Genomic DNA, 22,840 nt, shown 5'->3' on the forward strand with positions numbered 1-22,840 from the left:
TAATCATCGGAACAAAATCAGGAAAGCTTAATTGATGTAAGATTAAAGAATGTATTTTAATCGCATCTTACCTCAAAGCAACTTTTCGTTGATTTTTTAATAACGTGGGAGCATTTTGGATTTTTTTTAACAAAAACGCGGACGATACGAGTCGCAGACGCGTCACTGAGCCACGCCGACGACTCGAAATTTATTTTAATCTTCCGAGTATTTGATGCGCGCATATAACTTTAAACTTAATTTTCTCGGAAACTAAAACCCGTCACATAAAATCACTTTACCCTCATACCTTACCCTCAGAAGGTCCCTCTACAATATATATAAAGCCCGTATCTGACAATGCAATTTTTCGTGCAACTTATTGCAGCGACTTAATTGCCGCAACTTAATAGTTGCAGCAATTATTTGAATGTTGATCACACTACAGGCAACTAAAATAAAGTTAACTGAACTATTGTCAACTACAGAACAAAATATATTAAATAAGATTATGTTGGTACAATATATAAAATATTGTTGTCTCTTTTTAAAGCAAATATTGTAACATATATGATACAAGACTTATGTTCTTAGAATTATTTTCTGTTGTCTCTATTTTCAGTTAGTAAAAAATTTATTAGTTCATATCCGAAATGGATTTAGACGATATAGAAAAAATTGCTTCATTATCAGTGATAATATCAGTATCAACTATTCTTTTGCTACCAAATAATAAAAGATGGTGGGTGAGACCGTGGATACGTAAACGATTTTCCAGAGGAAACTTCTCTCTCATTGATGAATTCAATTGCTGTGGTGATTTAAGAAGTTATACAAATTTTCTAAGAATGGATAAAGATATGTTAAATAAACTTTATGATTTAGTTAAAAATGATATTGAGAAACAAGATACACATATGAGAGTAGCAATTAGTGCGAGATATCGATTAATAATAATTTTAAGATTCTTAGCTACGGGTGAATCCTTTCGAAGTTTACAATATACATTTAGAATTGGACAATCGACAATATCAAATATAATACCTGAAGTTTGCGAATCAATTTATAAAATATTAAAAGATATTTATTTAAAGGTATTTTGTCTAATTGTTATTTTTGTAATATTTTTATATTTACTTTTTTTGCAATTTCTTTATTTTTTTAAATATTTTAAGTACCAGATATTACAATTAAGTGGCTCAATATATCAAAAAAATTTGAATATAAATGGAATTTACCTAATGTATTAGGAGCCATGGACGGGAAACATATCTTATTTAAAGCACCAAGAAATGCAGGTTCTTCATTTTACAATTACAAAAAACAAAACAGTATTATGCTTTTGATTTTAGTTGACGTTGATTACAAATTTATATATGTTGACGTTGGAACAAATAATCGTGTATCTGATGGAGGAGTCTTCCGAAAAAGTTCGCTTGCTAAAGCAATTGCCAATAATTCTCTAAATTTTCCTGAAAAACAAGCACTTCCTGGTCGCATAATGCCAATACCTTATGTAATAGTTGCAGATGCTGCTTTTCCTCTAACGAATAATATTTTGAAACCATTCTCTTTTAAAAACATGATATGGAGTCAAAGGATATTTAATTACAGATTGAGTAGGGTTCGGAGAGTCGTAGAAAATGCCTTTGGTATTCTCGCAAATAAATGGAGAGTTCTATTAACACCTATTGAGTTAGCTCCTGCAAAAGTTCAACTGATAATTTTAACTTGTTGTGTTTTACACAATTTTTGTAGAGAACATTGCTCGTTACAATATAGGATAAATGAAGAGAAAAATAACGATAAAGAATTTCTTTTTATTCATAATATATCTCAACAGATTGGTAATAGAAGTGGAAATTCTGCATACAGATACGTAATGAGTTTATGGAATATGTTAATAATAAAGGAAGAGTTCCTTGGCAAAATGAATTTGCTTAGACTTTTTTTTACTTTTTAACTTTTTTTGTTTTTAATTTTAATTACAAAACAAAATATTAAAGGATATATTTTTACCAAACTTTTTATAAAAAAACAATTATTTTGCGAATGTTATATTTAAAATACTTATTACTACTATTATATTACTACTATTATATTTAAAATACTTAATGCAACAAAAACTTTGGTTTTACTTTAATTTTTAAAATTAAATCTTAAAAAATATGGTGCATTTTTTAATGTAGCAACGTATTATAAAATAAATCAAATAAAATTTATCATAAAACAAACACAAAATATATTAATTTTTTATTTTTTCTTCCATTATTTTTAATCAGTCTTCTTTTGCATTTTTTATCTTTTCTTCCATTATTTCTAATCAGTCTTCTTGTGCATCCAAACTCAAATTTATGATATTTCTCTTTGTAATTTTTAAATTGTTATTTTTCTTTAATTTTTTTCATTTCTTCCGTAATATATCTGAAATAAAATCAATTAAAACATTAATTTTAAAAATATATTTGTAATTATAGCTGATAAAAGTAGTAAAATTCTAAAAGTAAATATAATAAATGAAATAGAAAAATGTGCTTCAGCAATGGTTTTTTTGTTATAAGACTAGATACAATAACATATTACAAACAATAAATAATGAAATTCTTTTATTTTTTGTAAATTAAAATCTTTAGAATTTGTCAGTAATGTATTATTTTTAACTATTTTTTTCTTTAAAAAAGTATTTGTGATCTAATTTAATAACTTCATATCCGTTATAATTTTTAATTTTATATTGTATTAAAAATATTAATCTTTTCACTTACTTTCCAAAACAAATTAAGTCATTTTCTTTATTACATTTATATGAACTTAATATATTTGTTGCATCCCGTAATACTTCTGCAGCTTGTTTGTGAACTGTTTTTGATCTTTTGAGTTTTTTTCAAATTCTGATTCTGTAGATGTTATTCATCATTCATCATCATTCAGGTTATTTGTATCATCAAATAATATTTGATTTTCAGTTTCTTGAATCTGATTTTCATTATCAAATTCTATCATATTTGATATTTGATTTTCACTATTATCAGCTACTATCAAATTTGATTCTGATTCCCTTATGGGATCAGAATTAATAAGAAATTGTAACAAATTGAAACACCAAAGTTTTGGTGAGTATACATCTTCGCGCCACATCCAGAAACTGTTGATTTGTTGACTTTTCTATATTCTTTAAAGAATTGTGTCCGAAGTCCATGAATTTTTTTATTTATATCGTCTATGGTGAAATCGTATCCATTTTCAAATAATACAGTTCTAATTGCTTTTAATGATTCTTGTCTTTTTGTGCGTATTTTATAATTTTTATCGCTTATATTATATAAATTTGGATGCATTTCGTACAGATTAATTAATAATGCTGTTACATCCCTATTCCACTCAAAATTACTCATTATGGTAAATATAATCACGACACTTTAATATTTGCATTGACATACAGCATTGACATTAACTAGTATCTTAACCTAAACTAACTAGTATCTGGCATTCATCAGCCTATTCAGTTCAACCAACATTAAAAATTATGTTGGCAGTGATAAATTCTCTAAAAATATTACTACAATTGCATGCAACTAATTGCCAGAATTAGGACTAGATCTAAATCTTGTGCAATCACTGCAACCAAATTGCTTTTCAAAATTTCATAGTACGATATAGAAAAAATTGCTGCAATTTATCACAGCAATAAAATTGCTGCAACAAATTGCATAGTCAGATAAGACTTTACATTCATCAAAATCCATTATTACAAAGTCTGATCGTCTTCTTGCTAAATAAATCTAATCTCAACACAGAAAACTTTTAACAGTTGTAAAAATATGTTTTGCTAAACAACCATTAAGTCAATATTTATCAATATTAAATCAATACTAAATCAATGTTTTTTAAATGTTGAATTGCTATATCTACAAAACATTGCAATTCAGCGGACATTAGACGTTTCTGTAATTTATTTTCAACGTTGAATCTATATTTCATAACATTGATGCAACATTGCAAAATTGTATTGCAACGTTTCTGAGATATTTATTCAATATTCATGTGCTGTATGGGTACCTTTTATAATTTAAATGTTACTGTGTAAACATTATATAGCCATGAAATATGTAAGTTATATATATATATAAATTTATAATTTAAGTTTATATAAGTTTAATCAGAGTTGGGAAAGTTACTTTATAAAAGTAACTCGTTACCGTTACCGTTACTCAAAAAGTAACGAATCGTTACAATTTCCGTTACTTTTTTTATATACAATACAAACTTTACATAAAAATTTTTTTAATACAAGATCAAATTTTTACATTAAGCACTAAAAATTTTTGAACATTATTTTACAGTAAAGTAATTAAAATTATATAATTTTTTGATAGTGATATTGCTATTGATATAAAGTGTGTAATAATTTTGATAATAATAAATTATTTTAAATAAGAGAAACTTTTGAAAAAAAGTGTAAACAAGCTTTCTTAAACACTTTTAGATTCTGTAAATGTAAATAAAATAATTTTCTTATTGTTAGTTTACTTTCAATAGATTGGTAAATATATGGTTAAAATCGCTTTCTTCGCATCTTTTCAATTTTTCTTATTTTAAAATTCTAACACAATACAATAATTTTCATAATATCGAATTCTTGACTAATAATTGAATTATCTGTCTACTTAAATATTTTTTTACACAGTAGACCGATACTAGAAAGAGATGCCAACAGTTTCTAAGTATGTGATACTGCGTGTACAAGTATCTATAGTATGTTACATGTACCATATAAAATGTGCGCATATGCATAAAACGAAAAATATCTATGTTTCTGATGAGTGTTTGACACACATTTTAGTTTAGTTTCTATTTTTGTTTCGTAAGTCGCGCGTTTATTGACGGCGGCAATGATGTAGAGGCGTCGCGCTATCGACGTTATTTTCCTTCCTCTGCGCACGTCTTCTTCAGACTGACGACACGTGATGTACGAACCGGTCGTTGCTTTTATACGCTCTTATATATGTGAATAAAATTTTCATTTCCTCCAACAAGGTTATGGGCCCAGCAACGGTATGAAAAGACGTATTTAAGTAAAGCAACCCCACATGCCATTTAAGTTTTTGTTGCTCCCCCCTCCCCCGCCATATTGGATCCGCCATTTTGAATTTCAAAACGGGCCACATGACTTTCGAAAGTACCAGTAAAGACTAATTTTTTGAGCTATCGAACGTCTTTGTAGGTCGCTTCAAATTTTGGGCAGACAAGTGTGATCCGGTTGGCGGATGAATCGCGCATGGCCATATATTTAAATAATCATAACTTTGCGAAAAAAAATCGTAGAGACCTCGACGACCTCGTGTTGTTTTCGTCTCGGAAAGCCCTTTCGAACGAGCCCTCACTCAACCCCACATGCCATTTAAGATTTTGTTGCTCCCCCCTCCCCCCGCCATATTGGATCCGCCATTTTGAATTTCAAAACGGGCCACATGACTTTCGAAAGTACTAGTAAAGACTAATTTTTTGAACTATCGAACGTCTTTGTAGGTCGCTTCAAATTTTGGGCAGACAAGTGATCCGGTTGGCGCGATTCGTCCCATATATATTTTTTTGTTGATATATTGTTTAAAAATCTATTACGTAGATATAATTTAGTTACAGTTAGATACATTACTTTAAAAGGATTTTACAGCTAAATTTTGATATGGTTTTAATTACATGTTAAAAGTGTGTTATTTTATCTTTATTATTTAAGTGAAAGTTGAATAAATACAGCATCTCAAATCATATGTTTTGATAACGAACGCAAAAATGTACGCGCACGCGTGCCATTATTACGCGATACGCACATACGTTGCTTGAAGGACTGAACAGTGAATATCAGAACTATATGTTATTGTGCTCGTTACTTGCCGGCCGGTGCAGCTTTTATGATAAAAATAGAAGAGTTTGCATAATTGGTAATAATATGTCTACAGAACATCCAGTAAGTACTAATACATGAGAAAGATGTGTTGCCTTTATCACCTAAACTTTAACCTAGATGAGGAAGTATACAACGATTTGTTACGATTTGTTTATTTATTTTTGAAATATATTACTGACACGTACTTCACTGCAAAAATGACCATTTGTATACTCTTATTATGTCCTTACAAACAATTATTTGTAATGGCGTTCTTGCAGACAATTACTTTGTGCCGACATTAAATACAAAATTGTTTATAATGCGAACAACTTTTGTAAGCTACGCAGAATTAAGGTTTATAATATATAAGAAACGAAAATTATATAGTATATTACAATTATATGTATATTACAAACCATACATATAGTTCTTTGTATATTACAAACAACTCTTATTTATATATATTACGGCACAAAATTTTCAATAAATGTCGTTATTAACAAAATTGTTGTTTGTAAGATATTTAAATAGTATATATAACTGGTGAGAGGAATGTCTAAATCGATTCGAGTAATTTTAACGGAGTTTTGACGTTATTTTAACATTTTTCCAAAATCAAAACAATGATTTTGGAAAGATTAAAATAGCGATTGTATCAATGACATACAAAAGTACAGACAAAATAATATCAAAACTCCGGTAAATGACTCGAATCGATTTAGACATCCCTCTCACCAGTTTTATATATACTATCTAAATACTTTATTAACATATGAAAGTATGGTCAAAATAATGTCGAAACTCCGTCTAAATGACGACTAGATGTAATTTCGACGTCGAAAACATCTCTAATTGGGGGGTCAGAAAACACTCAAATTGATGTAAATTTCAATGTGTGTTTGACATCATCATTTCAAGGTCAATTCGTCATCGAATTGATGTATCATTTCTCGCTAGGTATTATGGATAGTACAGAAGTAAGCGTACTAACCTACCTAACTTACAAATGGCATCAAAGATTTTATCATACAAGTGTTAAGAATATTAAAGAGTTATCAACGAAAAATTTAGTTCGAGGCTTAGAAAACATAAAGATTGATAACATTTATTGTCAAGGATGCAGTACTGATAAATCCACAAAAGCTCCATGCAAACAAATAAAAGGTAGACAAACGCAAGATATATTAGAATTAGTGCACTCAGATTTATGCGAACCTATGCCTTTAAAATCAATAGGAGGATCAAAGTATTTTCTTACATTTACGGATGATTACTCAAGAAAAACCGTTTTATTTTGCTTAAAGGATAAAGATGAAGTAACAAACTATGTGCGCAGATATATGTATAGCTAGAGTAGAAAGAGAAACTGACAGAAAAATAAAAAGAATTAGAACAGATAACGGACTAGAGTTTTGTAATAAAGAACTTGCAAATTTATTTAACGATTTAGGAATCAAACACGAACGAACAAACACATACACGCCACAGATGAATGATGTAGCGGAGAGAATTAATCTCACGTTATTAGACCTAGTTCGCGCAATGTTAAAAACAGCACAATTACCTGAGAAATTCTGAGCAAAGGCGATACTAGCGGCTTGTTACGTTAAAATAAAACTATACATTCAGCGATTAATTATAATATTCTGGAAGGGGTTTGGACTGAAAACACTCCAAGCGTAAAACACGTGAAAGTATATGGATGTTTAGCATATGCCCATATACCAAAACAACATAGGAGTAAACTTAATCAAAGAGCGAAAGAATGCATATTAGTAGGATATTCAAATAGAACAAAACGGTATAGGTTATGGGATCCTACCATAGATGACAGCATTCAAACTAAACTTGTAGAATTTGTACAATAGAAGAAGTATGCGGTTTTGAATACATCTATAAAAAAAATATACAGTATTCCAATTAGTAAAAAAGAAAACGTAAGTGATATAGAGGACGAAATCGTAGTTGAAAAGGACGATACAAAAGTAGACGAAGGTAAAAATCTCGAAATAAGTGAGACGCAAATATCTGAAGAAGAATCAGAGTCAAAGGTTGAAGAGAACGGCAATACATACAATTTAAGAAAAACACAAGCACGAGGTACGAACAAAACTAATACAACAAAGCGAGAAAATAGTTAAGAACCCTCGGTTGTGCGGGTAAACCAAAAGAAATAATTAAAATTAACTTAACCAAAATAGTAGAACCAATAATGTTCGAATAAGCGATAACATCACCTCAATGTAACGAATGGAAAGCGGCTATGAAAGGTGAACTTAGCAGTTTAGAAAGCAGAAACACATGGGTGATAGTCGACAAGACAGAAAATTAAATGCATCGGTAGTAGATAGGTTTATAAAGTCAAAACGGATCCAGCGGGAAAAATAGTTAAATATAAAGGTTGGTCGCGCAGGGCTATAACCAAAAGAAAAATGTAGATTATTTTGAGTCATAGGCACCGATTGCAAGCATTTCAACTATTAGATTATTACTAACAGTGTCAATTTCTTAAGGTTGGAAAGCACACCATTTAGATATAAAATGCGCATATTTATACGGAGAACTTACCGAAGACATATATATGAAATTGCCCCCAAGATATAATGAATCAGATAAAAAGATAATAAGATTAAAAAGGCCAATCTATGGATTAAAACAATCTGGCCGAAATTGGAATAATACTATTGACATATTTCTAACTAAGAATGGGTTTCAAAGATTAAAAGGTAACAACTGCGTATATGTATATGAAAGCGAACTAATATTAATTATAGATGCTATTGTATTATTCACTAAAGACATAGATAAATTAAAACGAGTTAAGTCATTGTTAATGTCAGAGTATGAAATAAGAGATTTAGGAGAGGTATCATACTTACTAGGCATAAAGATAGATTACGACGAACAAACTGTAAAATTGTCCCAAGTTATACATAGAAAAACTGATAAAGGAATATAATATAAACGAATGTAAGGCAACGAAGACACCTATTGAATTAGGTATAAAATTATCAAAACAGGATAGCCCTTCAAATGAATCGGAAAGCGACGAAATGAAAAATGTACCATATAGACAACTTATTGGCTCATTAATATATATAGCACTAGCGACGCGACCAGACATATATATTACATCTAAGTTATTAAATTTGTTTCAAATCCCAGAAAACTACATTGGATACAGGCTAAGAAAGTTCTAAAATATTTAGCTACCACGATAGACAAAGTTTTAACCTATAACGCGGGAAATAACGAAATAGAAATATATAGTAATGCAGACTGGGCATCGAATTTAGATGATAGGCATTCATACAGCGGAATGGTAGCATTTTTAGGTGGTAACGCCATTTCGTGGAAATCAAACAAGCACAAATATATATCTACCTCCACTATGGAAGCAAAATACGTAACACTAGCAAATACTGAGAAGGAAATTATTAGTATGGATATGATGTTTAACGAATTACTAAATTCATCTAACATTAATGTACCATATAAGCCATATGTTATCAGATGTGACAACAGATCAGCGATCGACTTCACATTGAATAGAATAGAAAGATCAAGATCAAAACATATAGATATCGCATATCACATAACCAGAGAAAAATATGAAGAAGGATTGATATAGCTGAAATAGGTATGTTTTATCTGGTGACAATGTGGCAGATATATTTACCAAAGGATTACCGTATGGTGTAATGAAGTCTCACGTCCAAAGATTAAAAGTTATATAAATAAAATATTAATATATAAGGATAGCAGGTGTCAAAAGTGGGGGAATTGATGAGTGTTTGACACACATTTTAGTTTAGTTTCTATTTTTGTTTCGTAAGTCGCGCGTTTATTAACGGCGGCAATGATGTAGAGGCGTCGCGCTATCGACGTTATTTTCCTTCCTCTGCGCACGTCTTCTTCAGACTGACGACACATGATGTACGAACAGATCGTTGCTTTTGTACGCTCTTATATAAGGTGTCTCATAAGTAACGAGCCAACGCTCGTGAGCGGGTAGAGCGAGTTAAATGGAATAGAAAAGTCGTCCTGTAGGCCCTAAGGACGGTTGCTAAGCGCGCGCGGTGTAAATAGACGCCATTGCCTCGCGGTTACCAGGGGCATAGACGAGAAGCGTTGATAAGAACAATAGATTAGTGATTATTATTTAGCGACCGGCCTAGCGGTGGGCCGTCCTTCTCGCCATCTTTTTTGCAGCAGGCTGATACTTGCGCCGGATTTGCGGATTTTTGTAAATTAATTTCTCAATAATTATTTTGAAAATCGCAAAATGATACAGGACTTTTCTATTCCACCTAACCCGCTCTACCCGCTCACGAGCGTTGGCTCGTTAGTTATGAGACTGTTATAGCCCAATAAGCTATAACCGATATGTTATTGTGAAATAAGGCGAGAAGCTCCACATACCGCGAATACGGAGCATTGACCGCGCGAACTAATGACACAGCGATCCTCGCGCGGAACGATTGCGAAAACCAGAACACCGCAACGACAATTGCGACAGGGTGCAAGCAAAGAATTCCGACCTTTGGACTCGCTACGCTTGCATCCGATGTGGGTTAAACGACCCGCACGAATTTTGCGCAAGTACACAGCGCGATGAAAACCCGCCCGTGCTTAGACGCGCGGGCAGTCGCGAAATTAAGTTAGTATTATCAAGTGCAGTACCGGACAACCGAAAACTGATCAGCCTAAGAGAATCAACAGTGAGAAAGCGAGTATCCGATAACCAAGCAGGGAAACGAAGAGAGTCGTGTAACCACACCTTGTAAAATTAAAGGACGCTTATTTGCTAAATCCGACTAACAAGGGAACTGTCGGAAATGTCCCTCACCGATTTTAATGAGCTTTGGATATGTTGTAGAACATAAAAAAATATTAAATCCATATTTTTTTAGCGACGTATCTCAACGTTTAGAGGTTGAAACAATCCCTCGAAGAATAACGAATTTTTCGTTTTTAGCGAATATCTTTAAAATTATAGGACATATGAAAAAATGTTTTATACGAAAGTTTTATAGTATTTTGTACTCTTTACAATAGTATAATTGTGTTTTTAAAAAATGTCAAATTTTTTAATTTACTCCATCCCCACCCCTTATTTTGCAAAATTTAAAAATTTTTTAAGAACAAAAATTAAAGAGTATCAAAAGTCAAATTCATCCATGTATAATAATGTATAATATGTGGGTTCCACGAATCAATTTTGAGAAAACAAGATGATAATTTCGTGCTATAGGCGCTGCGCTATAAGTTGTGTTGCGTTATTTCTTTAGTTGCGACACATTCAATAAAAGCCTCTTGTGTATATATTTATGTTGTGCATATATTGGAACACAAAAATAGATTAATCTTAATGACATAATACGCAACGTATTACGCGAAATAAAGCATAGATGTGTATATATATACACATATATACATATACAGGGTGTCCCAGAACAACCTTCCATCCGTAAAATGACGTATTCCTGACACAATTTTAAGACAATTTTTCCTTTACCAAAAGAAGAAAATGTCTTATAATTACATCAGGAATAAGTGTTCCTTAAAATCACGTTGGACGCTGCGATCAGCTGATTGCTACACGCAATGTGTCTCTCAGCTGAGCCGGAAAATCAATATATCGATCAGTCTGAAGTCGTTGACAATCGAAGGAGCGTCACCGTCGCGGAGGCGGTTATTTCTCTCTCTCTCCTTCTTTCACTCACTCTGTCCCTTCCTTTTACGCACACACTCAGACATACACACATCGCGTGTAGCAATTAGCTGATCGCAGCGTCCGACGGCCGGCGATCCGGAACAACTTTTGGTCATTAAAGTAATGTTATTTTAAGGAACACGTATTCCTGACGTATTATGACATTTTTTTCTTTACCAAAATTTTATTTAAAGCATAATTTTATAAGATAAAATAGTTAGCGACTCATGCGGCGGTAATCACCCGTCGGACGGTCAGCTGCGCCCGCGCTCGCGGTGTGCCGTGCCGCTCCTGCCTGCCTTCTATACTCGACGCGTGATTTGCTAACTATTTTTGCTTATAACACAAAAACTACGCTTCAAATCAAATTTTGGTAAAGACTTGTCTTAGAATTGTGTCAGAAATACGTCATTTTACGGACGGAAGGTTGTTCTGGGACACCCTGTATACAGTGGGTAGTCCCCCAGACTTACCGAATCACCTGTTAATGGTGGATTCCTGAGGTCATTTAGAGACGAAAATCCTAATACCAAAATGTCGAGGCTACAATAGCTTTCAAATGGTAATGACAAAACTTCACGCGCTCAGGTACGTCGCATATTAAAAGTGCCACCGCACTAAATTTAATTATCGACATTGAAATATTGATAAATTATGTATTCAATTTATTGTTAAGTTATTGTTATGTAGTAATTTATTGTTATTAAAATAATTTTATAAATTTATCTCTTTCATGTGCGGTTAATAAATTTCGGTATTAGAATATCTCCGCAATGACAGAAAATCCTCGTAGCCACTCAATTAAATTCAATGTCGATGTTGCGCGTGGAATTACGAGGATTTTCTGTCATTGCGGAGATATTCTAATACCAAAATTTATTAACCGCACATGAAGGAGATAAATTTATATAATTATTTTAATAACAAAAATTACTACATAACAATAACTTAACAATAAATTAAATACATAATTTATCAATATTTCCATGTTGATAATTAAATTTAGTGCGGTGGCACTTTTAATATGCGACGTGCCTGAGCGCGCGAAGTTTTGTCATGCTAATTGGTCAACTTTAAACTCTTACCATTTGAAAACTATTGTAGCCTCGATATTTTGGTATTAGGATTTTCGTCTCTAAATGACCTCAGGAATCCACCATTAACAGGTGATTCGGTAAGTCTGGGACACCCTGTATACATATATATGCATATTTTGCACACGACACAAACAAATAAAATCAGGTAAAAATAATATATTCATATAATTAATCTATTTTTCTAAGGTCTAAATAAAGACCGAAACGTTTGTATAATAAAAATTTCTTAATTTGAAATTTTTGTTTTCTTTTTTTTGCGCACCTATATCGCTCGGCTCCTAAAGCCCTTTCATTTTATTTTTAATCTTTAATTGGAGAGTCTTTAGTCTTTATTCCATTAATGTATATATAACAAAAGTAACATATGTAAGTATGTTTATATATTGCAAGAATTAAAATAGTGCTGCGATGCATAAAATAAAAATAGAGATAATTTTACCTCTGCAGGCATAAGCGTATATATACTGTTTTTAAGCAATAAAACTACAAAGTCATACCATCCGAGATGACATTTGCGGAAGTCAACTCAATCAGTGTTAAAGATAATGCAAAGAAAAATAGATTGATTATATGAATATATAATTTTTACATGATAAATTTATTCGTTCGTGTCGTTGTGCAAAATATGCAAATATATATACATATATATATTCATATAATCATTTAAATTTAGATATAAATATCTAATAACGGAAAGCTGTCTTTTCAGTTCGTAGTTAGCAATGTAAAGAAGTGTATTGAATATTGTGTTTTCGTGAACATGTAAGTATTTATTGTTGAGTTATATTACTTTTTTGTCTTATTCTTGTCATTCATTGCTTTGAAATTATTAAAATTATAAAAATTCGTTAAATCATTATTATGCATATACCTATAATGCAATATCGTAATGTACGGAAAACCGAAATGAAATGGAACAAGAATTAACTTGTTAATTACACACACACACGCACGCACGCACGCACGCACGCACGCACGCACGCACGCACGCACGCACGCACGCACACACGCACACATATATATATATATATATATATTAAACACACACACATATATATATATATATAATATATATTAAAAAATAAATCAATACTTTAGTCTTAAAAAATTTATTACATTAATAATAAAAAACAAATATTTAATATCGTTATTCATTTTTGTCATTTTTCATAATATTCTGTTGTTCCGTATTTATAAAAGAATCATTTTTTTGTCAATGAAATGTTATGATTGATGGTTCAATGAATTTTTTGTAAGCATCTATACCAACAATAAAATTATTTTTTGTTTATAAAAATATTTTCTGGTTACTTCAAATTTTAGAATTTCTATTTCAATATCTTATACTGTAGTTTTTCTCTATCATCACAACATACACAAAATACAAAATTATTATTCAGTTTTAATGGCTTAATTTATTTTGCCTTATTATATTTTTGTCAAGAGAAAGTTAGAGATGACATTATTATCATAAAAAGACAATTTTATTAATTGTGAAATTTATTCTTTTTTATATATAATAAAAGTTCGAGATATATATTAAAATTTTAATATTTCAGAATGCTGCAGTTTAATCCATACAACGTAATACTTTTACTTTCTGCAACTTTTACTGATTTGATTTATCAACAAACTCCGATAACTCTACAGGAAAGAGAAGTGAAAGAAAAAATTGAACGTATGCTGTTAGAAATAAAAGATGAAGAACAACTTCAACCAGAAGTGGAAGAAACATTAGATTTTTACGATGAATATGAGATTCCAGAAGCGGAAAAAATTGATTTTTTAGAGACAAAAAATGAAAAGAAAATCTATCTCCCAGAAGAAGTTATTTGTAGTTCTGTTGAAACAACAACATCGAATGACTATAAAAGGCAAGCTGTGGAATACTGAAGGAGTGGTAAAACAAGACCAAGATCACCTGAAGGAGTTAAACAAAAATTTAAAAAAGTAACATCGGTACGACAACTACGACGATGGGAAAACCAAATCATTCAAGGTGGTAGTAGGTTGGAAAAATTAAAAAAAAATTCTGAATACATATTAAATCATTTTAATAAAGCACTTGAAAGAAAAATCATCATTCATAATATTGACATAACATCGCTCGATGGGCTTTTCAAGTACAAGAAAAAGAAAATGCGTCAGGATTCAAAGCCTCTGTAACATGGGTAAACAGATTCAAAAAGGTACATAACATTGTGTCTCGGAAAATAACAAAATTTGTAACAAAAAAATCTGTGCTATCAAAAACAGACTTGGAAGATAAATGCGATACATTTATTACAAATGTAAAATATTATATTAATCGATATGGAGTAGAAAATATTTATAATTCGGATCAAAGTGGATTTCAGTTAGAATTTCATTCTGGTCGTACTTTAGCTGAAAAAGGTATAAAAAAGGTAGAATCTGTAGTACAGTCTGTATCATTAACCACGCATAGCTATACAATTCAACCGACTATTTCGGCTGATGGCAGATTATTATCACCTCTTTTTATTGTTTTAAAAAAAATTACAGGAACGTTTGGTTCAAGAGTACAGGAAACATTATTCAAGGCGCCTAATATCTTTGTTCTGGCTTCAACATCAGGCAAATTAACATCGAATCATGTAAAAACTTGGTTAAAGAAAATATTTTTTCCGAATGTCGGGCCACAATCAGTATTATTATTAGATTCATGGAGTGGACATTGTCCTAACATAATTTCAGAAACCAAACCAGATTCTGCAACAGATATTGTTTTCTTAACTATTCCCGCCGGTACAACGGGAAAAATACAGCCATTAGACGTATACGGATTTCGGTTGTGGAAGAATTTTATTAAACACTTTTCTGATACCGTTATGTTGTTAGATCTTGTTTTGGATCTTCATGCAAGAAATAATATCTTAAAATTACAATCATTAACACACTATCAGTTCTCGTCGCCCAGATTTCAAAATTTATTTAAATATGCGTGGTTTCAAAGTGGATACATACAGAATAGACCAACAGAGTTTGAAACACCAGTAGAATTTTTTGTTTTAAAAAAAATTCTAAAGTAAAATGCGATATTTGTGGCGAAACAGCAATAATAACTTGTTCTTGGTGTAAAAAATCGCTTTGCATAACACATTTTTTTTATGAACATCATCTTTGTAATGAATATGTGCTATAAATGTAAGACATATATTTATGAACAAATTCTGTACTAATTTCTTTAAAAAAGATGTGTTTTTAAATTATTGATGAATACTATTAAAGTTTTTGGCAGTTTTCCTTACCCATGCAACAAAGGTTGGTATTCTTTTAGTTCTGCCTAATAAAAAATTCTTATTCATATGAAATTACGTTTGTAACAATTTCAACCTCTTTTTCTTTTTCCTTTCTTTCTTCTTTTTTTTGATATTTTAACTTTTTTTCTATTCTTTCTTTTATTTTTATTTTATAGTATTTTATATTATATTAAATTATATTTAATAATTATATAAATTTATATTTACAATTATATATGCAAATGTGAAATATAATACTATTTCTTTTATTCTTTAATTTATTTTCTAATATGTTGCGTATTATGTCATTAAGATTAATCTATTTTTATGTTCCAATATATGCACAACATAAATATATATACAAGAGGCTTTTATTGAATGTGTCGCAACTAAAGACATAACGCAACACAACTTATAGCGCAGCGCCTATAGCATGAAGTCATCTTGTTTTCTCAAAATTGATTCGTGGAACCCACATATTATTATACATGGATGAATTTGACTTTTGATACTCTTTAATTTTTGTTCTTAAAAAATTTTTAAATTTTGCAAAATAAGGGGTGGAGATGGGGTAAATTAAAAAATTGGACATTTTTTAAAAATACAATTATACTATTGTAAAGAGTACAAAATATCATAAAACTTCCGTATAAAACATTTTTTCATATGTCCTATAATTTCAAAGATATTCGCTAAAAACGAAAAATTCGTTATTCTTCGAGGGATTGTTTCAACCTTTAAACGTTGAGATACGCCGCTAAAAGAAATATGTGCCTAATATTTTTTTATGTTCTGCAATATGTCCAAAGCTCATTAAAATCGGTGAGGGACACTTCCGACAATTCCCTTGTAAGTCATTCTACTTTACGTCTTGGAACTCCTCTGGTCCGCTCCTTCCGGCAAATCCCGAACCCGTGTCGCTCAAGCAGCGGCAAAACAAGACTATTCTGTATATGTGAATAAAATCTTCATTTCCTCCAACAGTTTCTTTACTTGAAAATTATATATTTGAAAAAATTATAGTATATTCAAGTATATTTGAAAAAAATCCTAGATTGTACAGAAAGGTCAAAAGACATCTTGAAGATATTTAAAAGATAATAAGACGTCTTTAAGCTGTCTTTTAAGCATTTTTTAAAGATATCTGCTGTCTGGAAAGTAACGATAAAAGTAACTCTTAATTTCGTTACTCGTTATCGAAACATGTGACGAAGTTACTTTTTCGGTTACAAACAAAATTTGTAACGCCGTTACCGTTACAGTTACCGAAAAAGAGTAACTGTAACGGTAACGACGTTACAAGTTACGCGTTACTTCCCAACCCTGAGTTTAATATAAATGTTTATAATTTAAATGTTACTGTATAAAATATTATACAGCTGTACTACAGTTTCAAAATTAAAAAGAAAAAAAATATCGCTTTATAACTATTACATAAAATTATTATATTAGCTATTATTTTGTAAAAATAAAAAGTTAAATTAAAAATGTATTAAAGATAAAATTTTTATTTTTAAAATTAAAATTATAAATATATGTATACCAATTAAAAACATGTTAACACAATATCAATGTTATATTTTTTTATTCAATAATGTAACTGTGTTATGTACAAGATTATGTAGTTACATTTTATTGAGTGAAAAATTATAATATTAGTATATATTATTGTTAGCGTGTGTTTACTGAAGATAAAAATCCTGGAAAATTATTGCCATCATGTTGTTATCAATATGCTATTAATCACGGATGATAAATTGACAACGATTTATCCTCAAGTTGTCAAATCTCTTGTTTGAAGATCGATGTTAATATGTTGTCATAATTTGCCATTCTTACAATTAGAATTACACTGGAAACTCTCAATAGTGTGACTCGAAGAAGTGCAATACATCCCTTCCATGGGCGCCAAGTCCGGTCTCCGTAATATGAGTAGGGATAACAGCTTAGCAGCATATTGGTTACACAAAGCTACAGGCGCGGTACCCTTTTGCGTAAAAAAACATGTATACTCACGCTCACGCGTCTCGCGATCTTACATAATTCAACGGTCGTATTCGTGTTATTGTGTTTTACATATCTTTTATTAATAAGTACGAATTTTTTTTGGTGTATAGGCGAAACGATATATTGTCACGGCTCTGAACTCAACAGTAGAGGTAGTAAACTCGTAAAAGTGTAGCAGAAGCCCGACGCTGCACTATTAAGAGTTTCCAGTATATAAATTATGTGCTCAACCCAACAAATATATACTATCGCACTTTGTTTCTAGTTTTTCAGAAATTAGTTGCTTTAACGATTTGTTAGCAACATGACTATAACATCAAGACATTTGACTATCTGGGGTTTTGTTTTGTAATGTTACGAATATATTTTTCATTAGAATTATACTTAAACATATTATATTACTTTGCATTGTAAGTATACGTTTGAATATATATATATATATATATATATATATATATATATATATATATACACAATATTAATGAAAAATATATTCGTAATATTACAAAATCATACATATATACACGTACATATAATTAAATTTTACGAAACAAAATATTATTAAAATTAATTTATTATGCGTATGGTTCTTAGTAAAATATAATTATATATGTAATATTGGCATAATAATAAAATCTTGAAATTTTATATTTGTAGTAATATTAATGAAAATAAAATTTCAATAAATACAAAATTGAAGACAATTTGAAAGAGAAATATTAATAGTTAAAACAGAAAAGAAATTATAAAATAATCTAATTTTATAAATTAGCATTCTACTTTGAAAAATTGCGAATAATATTAATCTGTACAACACTTACACTAAAGTAACTTTTATTTTTTCTGCAATATGATTACGTATGTATTATTTTATTAATATAAACGTGAATAATATTGTTATATTATAAATATTAATGATTTGTCTTATTCCTCCTGTCATAATTCCTTCAATTGTCGTTATTCAAAATTAATATAATAAAGATTACCTTGTTAGAATATTATTTTTGTTATTAACATTCTTCTATTACAAATTAATTGTAAAAATAATTTTAATCATGATTATATTAATAAATAATGATTATTACAATATAATAAAGAATCATTAGAATAATATCATTATGTTATAAAACAATATTAACAATGAATGTAACATTTTAACAAGATAATTTTTGTTATACTAATATAATATTTTATATTATGATAATTCCTCGAGGAATTATATAATAACACAACTACAATATATTTGTAATATAAAAATATTAAAATGATAATTTTTCGCACATATATATTACGTAAATATTGCAGTAATACAAATGTGATATGTCACCATTATATTATTATGATTCATTCTTGTGGACATATTACTGTGATATTTTTGTAATATTTCGCCAATATCCATACTCTCATATCTCATTGTAAAATTGCTATATTAGAATAATATAATATTAAATAATATTCTGTGATATTGCTGTTATATTGCGTGTTATATAGAATATTTAATAATGTAATATCTCGTATATCCGTAATAATAGTTCTTAAGAATATATAATATGCTTGCAATAATTATTGGCTTTAACTTACACATCAAAATGTTTTGATTTTATACACTCACACGCACACACGCACGTACGCACGCACAAACACGCACGCACATAACACACACACTTTTGCGCGTCACACATATACATATATATGTACATATGTAGAAAATAAGTATTTATTTACCTGTAATTGTTGTCTTTTAATTTTGCACAAAATTGAATTGAAAATAGCTTCAGTTAAAGCTGCCACTTGAGACATATTTTTCATTAATATATCGATATCATCTCGACATTTATATGTCTTTATTATCATTGGTATCCATACTGTCATTATTATGAAAATAGCAAAATAGTAATAAAGATTGCGAAGAAAGAGTTCGTTTTTTCCAATATTTGGACGTGCCGGCCATGTATTCGTAAAGGTTCCGAATATTTGAAGAATGTAAAATATCTGTTCAAACTTTAGATGGATGATTGCCATATTAAGGCATCAATGCTCGTTATATAAAACGTTCTCGATAACTGTAAAACGTAAAATAGCACATAAAAAGATGTTGCAAGAAGAAAAGCGGCAGTTTAAAGCGGAATAAGACAATCAATAATGCATTAATCATTTGTCGAGTTAAGTATTTGATCCTTGTGATAATGATACCTATGCTACAATCGGAAATAAAACTGAAATACGTGCATGTAGTACACACAAATGCTTGAATAAATGCAATGGATATCTACAGATATTCTTATCGATTCCTTCTTGCTTAGTCGCTCTGTAATTTCTGTAATTTTATGGTAGCATCTGCAATGGAGAGAAAGTAAGATAATCATAGCTTTCTATATAACATTACTTTTTGCTCAATGTTCAGTAGTACTCAATGCGAACCAAGTTATTCATTGATATCCACAGGCTTTAGTAATTATTATACAAATTGTCCCATTCACACACACAGTCATAAATTAAAAATAATAAATCAAATCAAAATATCAAATACACAGAGTGAAAAACATAATGCAATTATGAAAACAAAGTAATTCCTTGTACAAAAATAAATAAAAACTAACAGTTTTTCTGTATAATATTTTTGTTTTCAAAAAATTCGTTTATAAATCAATGTTATGTTCAGACTTGGAGAATTATGGATTAATGGAAGATTATCAAGCGTCCGCGATAGCGGCACGACGTCAAGTTTAAAAAAAATTCATAAAATAAAGATACAACTTCATGGACATCGTCGCGCCGCTGCCGTATAGCTTATCCGGAATTTTTATGTAATGTAAGTTTCGATTAAGATTTCTCAGAAACTATAGTCGTATTCAAAAATCTAACAGCATTTTTCTTATATAATGTCAACTCAAGCTTTCGATTGCGACCAATTTGATGATTGGTGCAGTCAATCTTGAGAACTCGAAATCTCATACCCGAAAAGTACATTTTTATCATAAAGAATTTTAAGATTCAGATCACACGATGCACACATCCAGAGCGAGTTTGTCCATAAAGGTGCATTTGTAACAGTTATATATGATCATTCGTTTGATTGATTGTGAGTTTGCAAATATATGTATTTTAAGAGCTAAATTATATATCATTATTGATAAAAGCATAATAAATATAAATCAACTATAAATAACTAAATAAATAAATAATAAATAATAAATAATAAATATAATCCCTCTCTAAAAAACGCATGTCTCGCTGTCTCGTTGTGAAGTGCGTTATGCGACTTGCTTCATTGATATCGTCTGCAACTGTCAAATTATCATGTTTTGACAATTTTGACAGTTCGTGTGACAATTTATAATAAATATAATAAATATATTAAGATATAATAAGATATAATGAGGTAAGTATAAAATATAAAATAAATAAATATATAAAATATTATAATTATAATATTAATATTACAATTTATAAAATATATAAAGTAAAGAAGATAAATAAATAAATAAATAAATAAAAATAATAAATAAATAATAAATAATAAAAAATTTAATAAATAAATATAATATAAAATAAATATAAATAATATAAATACATATATAATAATATATATAATATAATATATATACTAAATAAATAAAATATTTACTAAATAATACTTTTTAAAATACGATTTATTTCTTATTTAATTTTACATTTAAGTTAATATCTTTTATATCTTCTTGGCCCCCAATAATAATTTGAACTCGAAAGTTTACATAAAAAAGACATGAATTTCTGCTCTTGTCGGCGGGCGCCCGCTCTTCTTCCTCTTCGCCGATCTGTAATAATAATAAAAAAAATTTTAGGCTTGTTATTAAATTAACTTGATTTTTAATATTTGAATATTTTTTCACAGTTAATACAAAATAAGCATGCATAAAAGCACAAAAGATATTATTATATACATGTTAACTGCACAAATATAAAACAAATTTTATTGTATTATTATATAAAGATTTATATATAAATATTTTATATAATAAATATAAAATGTTTATATTTATACAGTTGACATGTATATAACCCTTTATGCTTTCTTTTTCATGTGTATACTGTTATTTTGTATTAACTGTGAAAAAAATATTCAAATATTAAAAACAAGTTCTAAAGTTAATTTAATAACAAGCATAATGAAATTTTTTATTATTACAAATCGGCGAAGAGGAAGAAGAGCGGGCGCCCGCCGACAAGAGCAAAAGTTCATGTCTTTTTTATATAAAAACTTTTTACTAAAAATTAATAAATGATTTAAAAGTAGAAAAATGTAGTTGACCTCGAAATGCGAAAAATGCATATATATTTTTCGCAGAAAAAGTATAATCTGCTTTATATGTATATTTTGTTTAAAATATTCCTATTTCTTTAAAATATTTCTATTTCTTTAAAATATTTCTATTTCTTTTTAGTAACTGCAAAATATATTTAATTACTGTATATTTTTTATTTTCAAAAAGCAGTGAAATCTTCACAAAAAATTTTTACAAAAGAAAAAAAATACGTCAAGTTAAAATCAATTATACGGCTCAAAAATAAATAAGATCACTGTAGACAATACGCCAAGTGTTAAAGGTATATCAATTTTCGCAAAGTATCATTTGATGTAAAATTTATCGTAGTTTGAAACAGAATCTTCTTGTTCTTCTTCTTCTTCGTGTAATAGGACTAAGTCCTGTCGGTTCCACTGGTATTTCCCTCCTGTGATCCTGAGGTCCAACTTTCGTACCACCGTTTAGGTGGTCTTCTTACGGCCCGTCTGGTATTTGGTTTTTGTGTTTTTGCCCAATTTGGTAATTGTTCTGGGCTCATTCTATCAACGTGATCTCTCCAAAATCGACGTCGTGCTCTCGTCCATCTCACTACGTCTTGTAGT

The 22,840-nt window shown here is 29.6% G+C and overlaps 1 protein-coding gene and 1 pseudogene across 1 annotated transcript in view; one reads left to right on the forward strand and one right to left on the reverse strand.

The window, feature by feature from the left end:
• Positions 1–20,080, reverse strand: part of LOC140669553 (uncharacterized) — a 182,805-nt gene extending 162,725 nt beyond the window's left edge. The window contains exon 1 of the mRNA XM_072899523.1: positions 19,675–20,080. Coding sequence (XP_072755624.1) covers positions 19,675–19,971 — 297 coding nt within the window. The 5' untranslated portion in view covers positions 19,972–20,080. The remainder of the gene's footprint in view (positions 1–19,674) is intronic.
• On the forward strand, positions 14,229–15,789 carry LOC140669540 (uncharacterized; annotated as a pseudogene).
• Positions 20,081–22,840: the final 2,760 nt, after the last annotated feature.

This window comes from Anoplolepis gracilipes, chromosome 9 (assembly GCF_047496725.1).
Source record: "Anoplolepis gracilipes chromosome 9, ASM4749672v1, whole genome shotgun sequence".
Classification (NCBI taxonomy): Eukaryota; Metazoa; Arthropoda; class Insecta; order Hymenoptera; family Formicidae; genus Anoplolepis; species Anoplolepis gracilipes.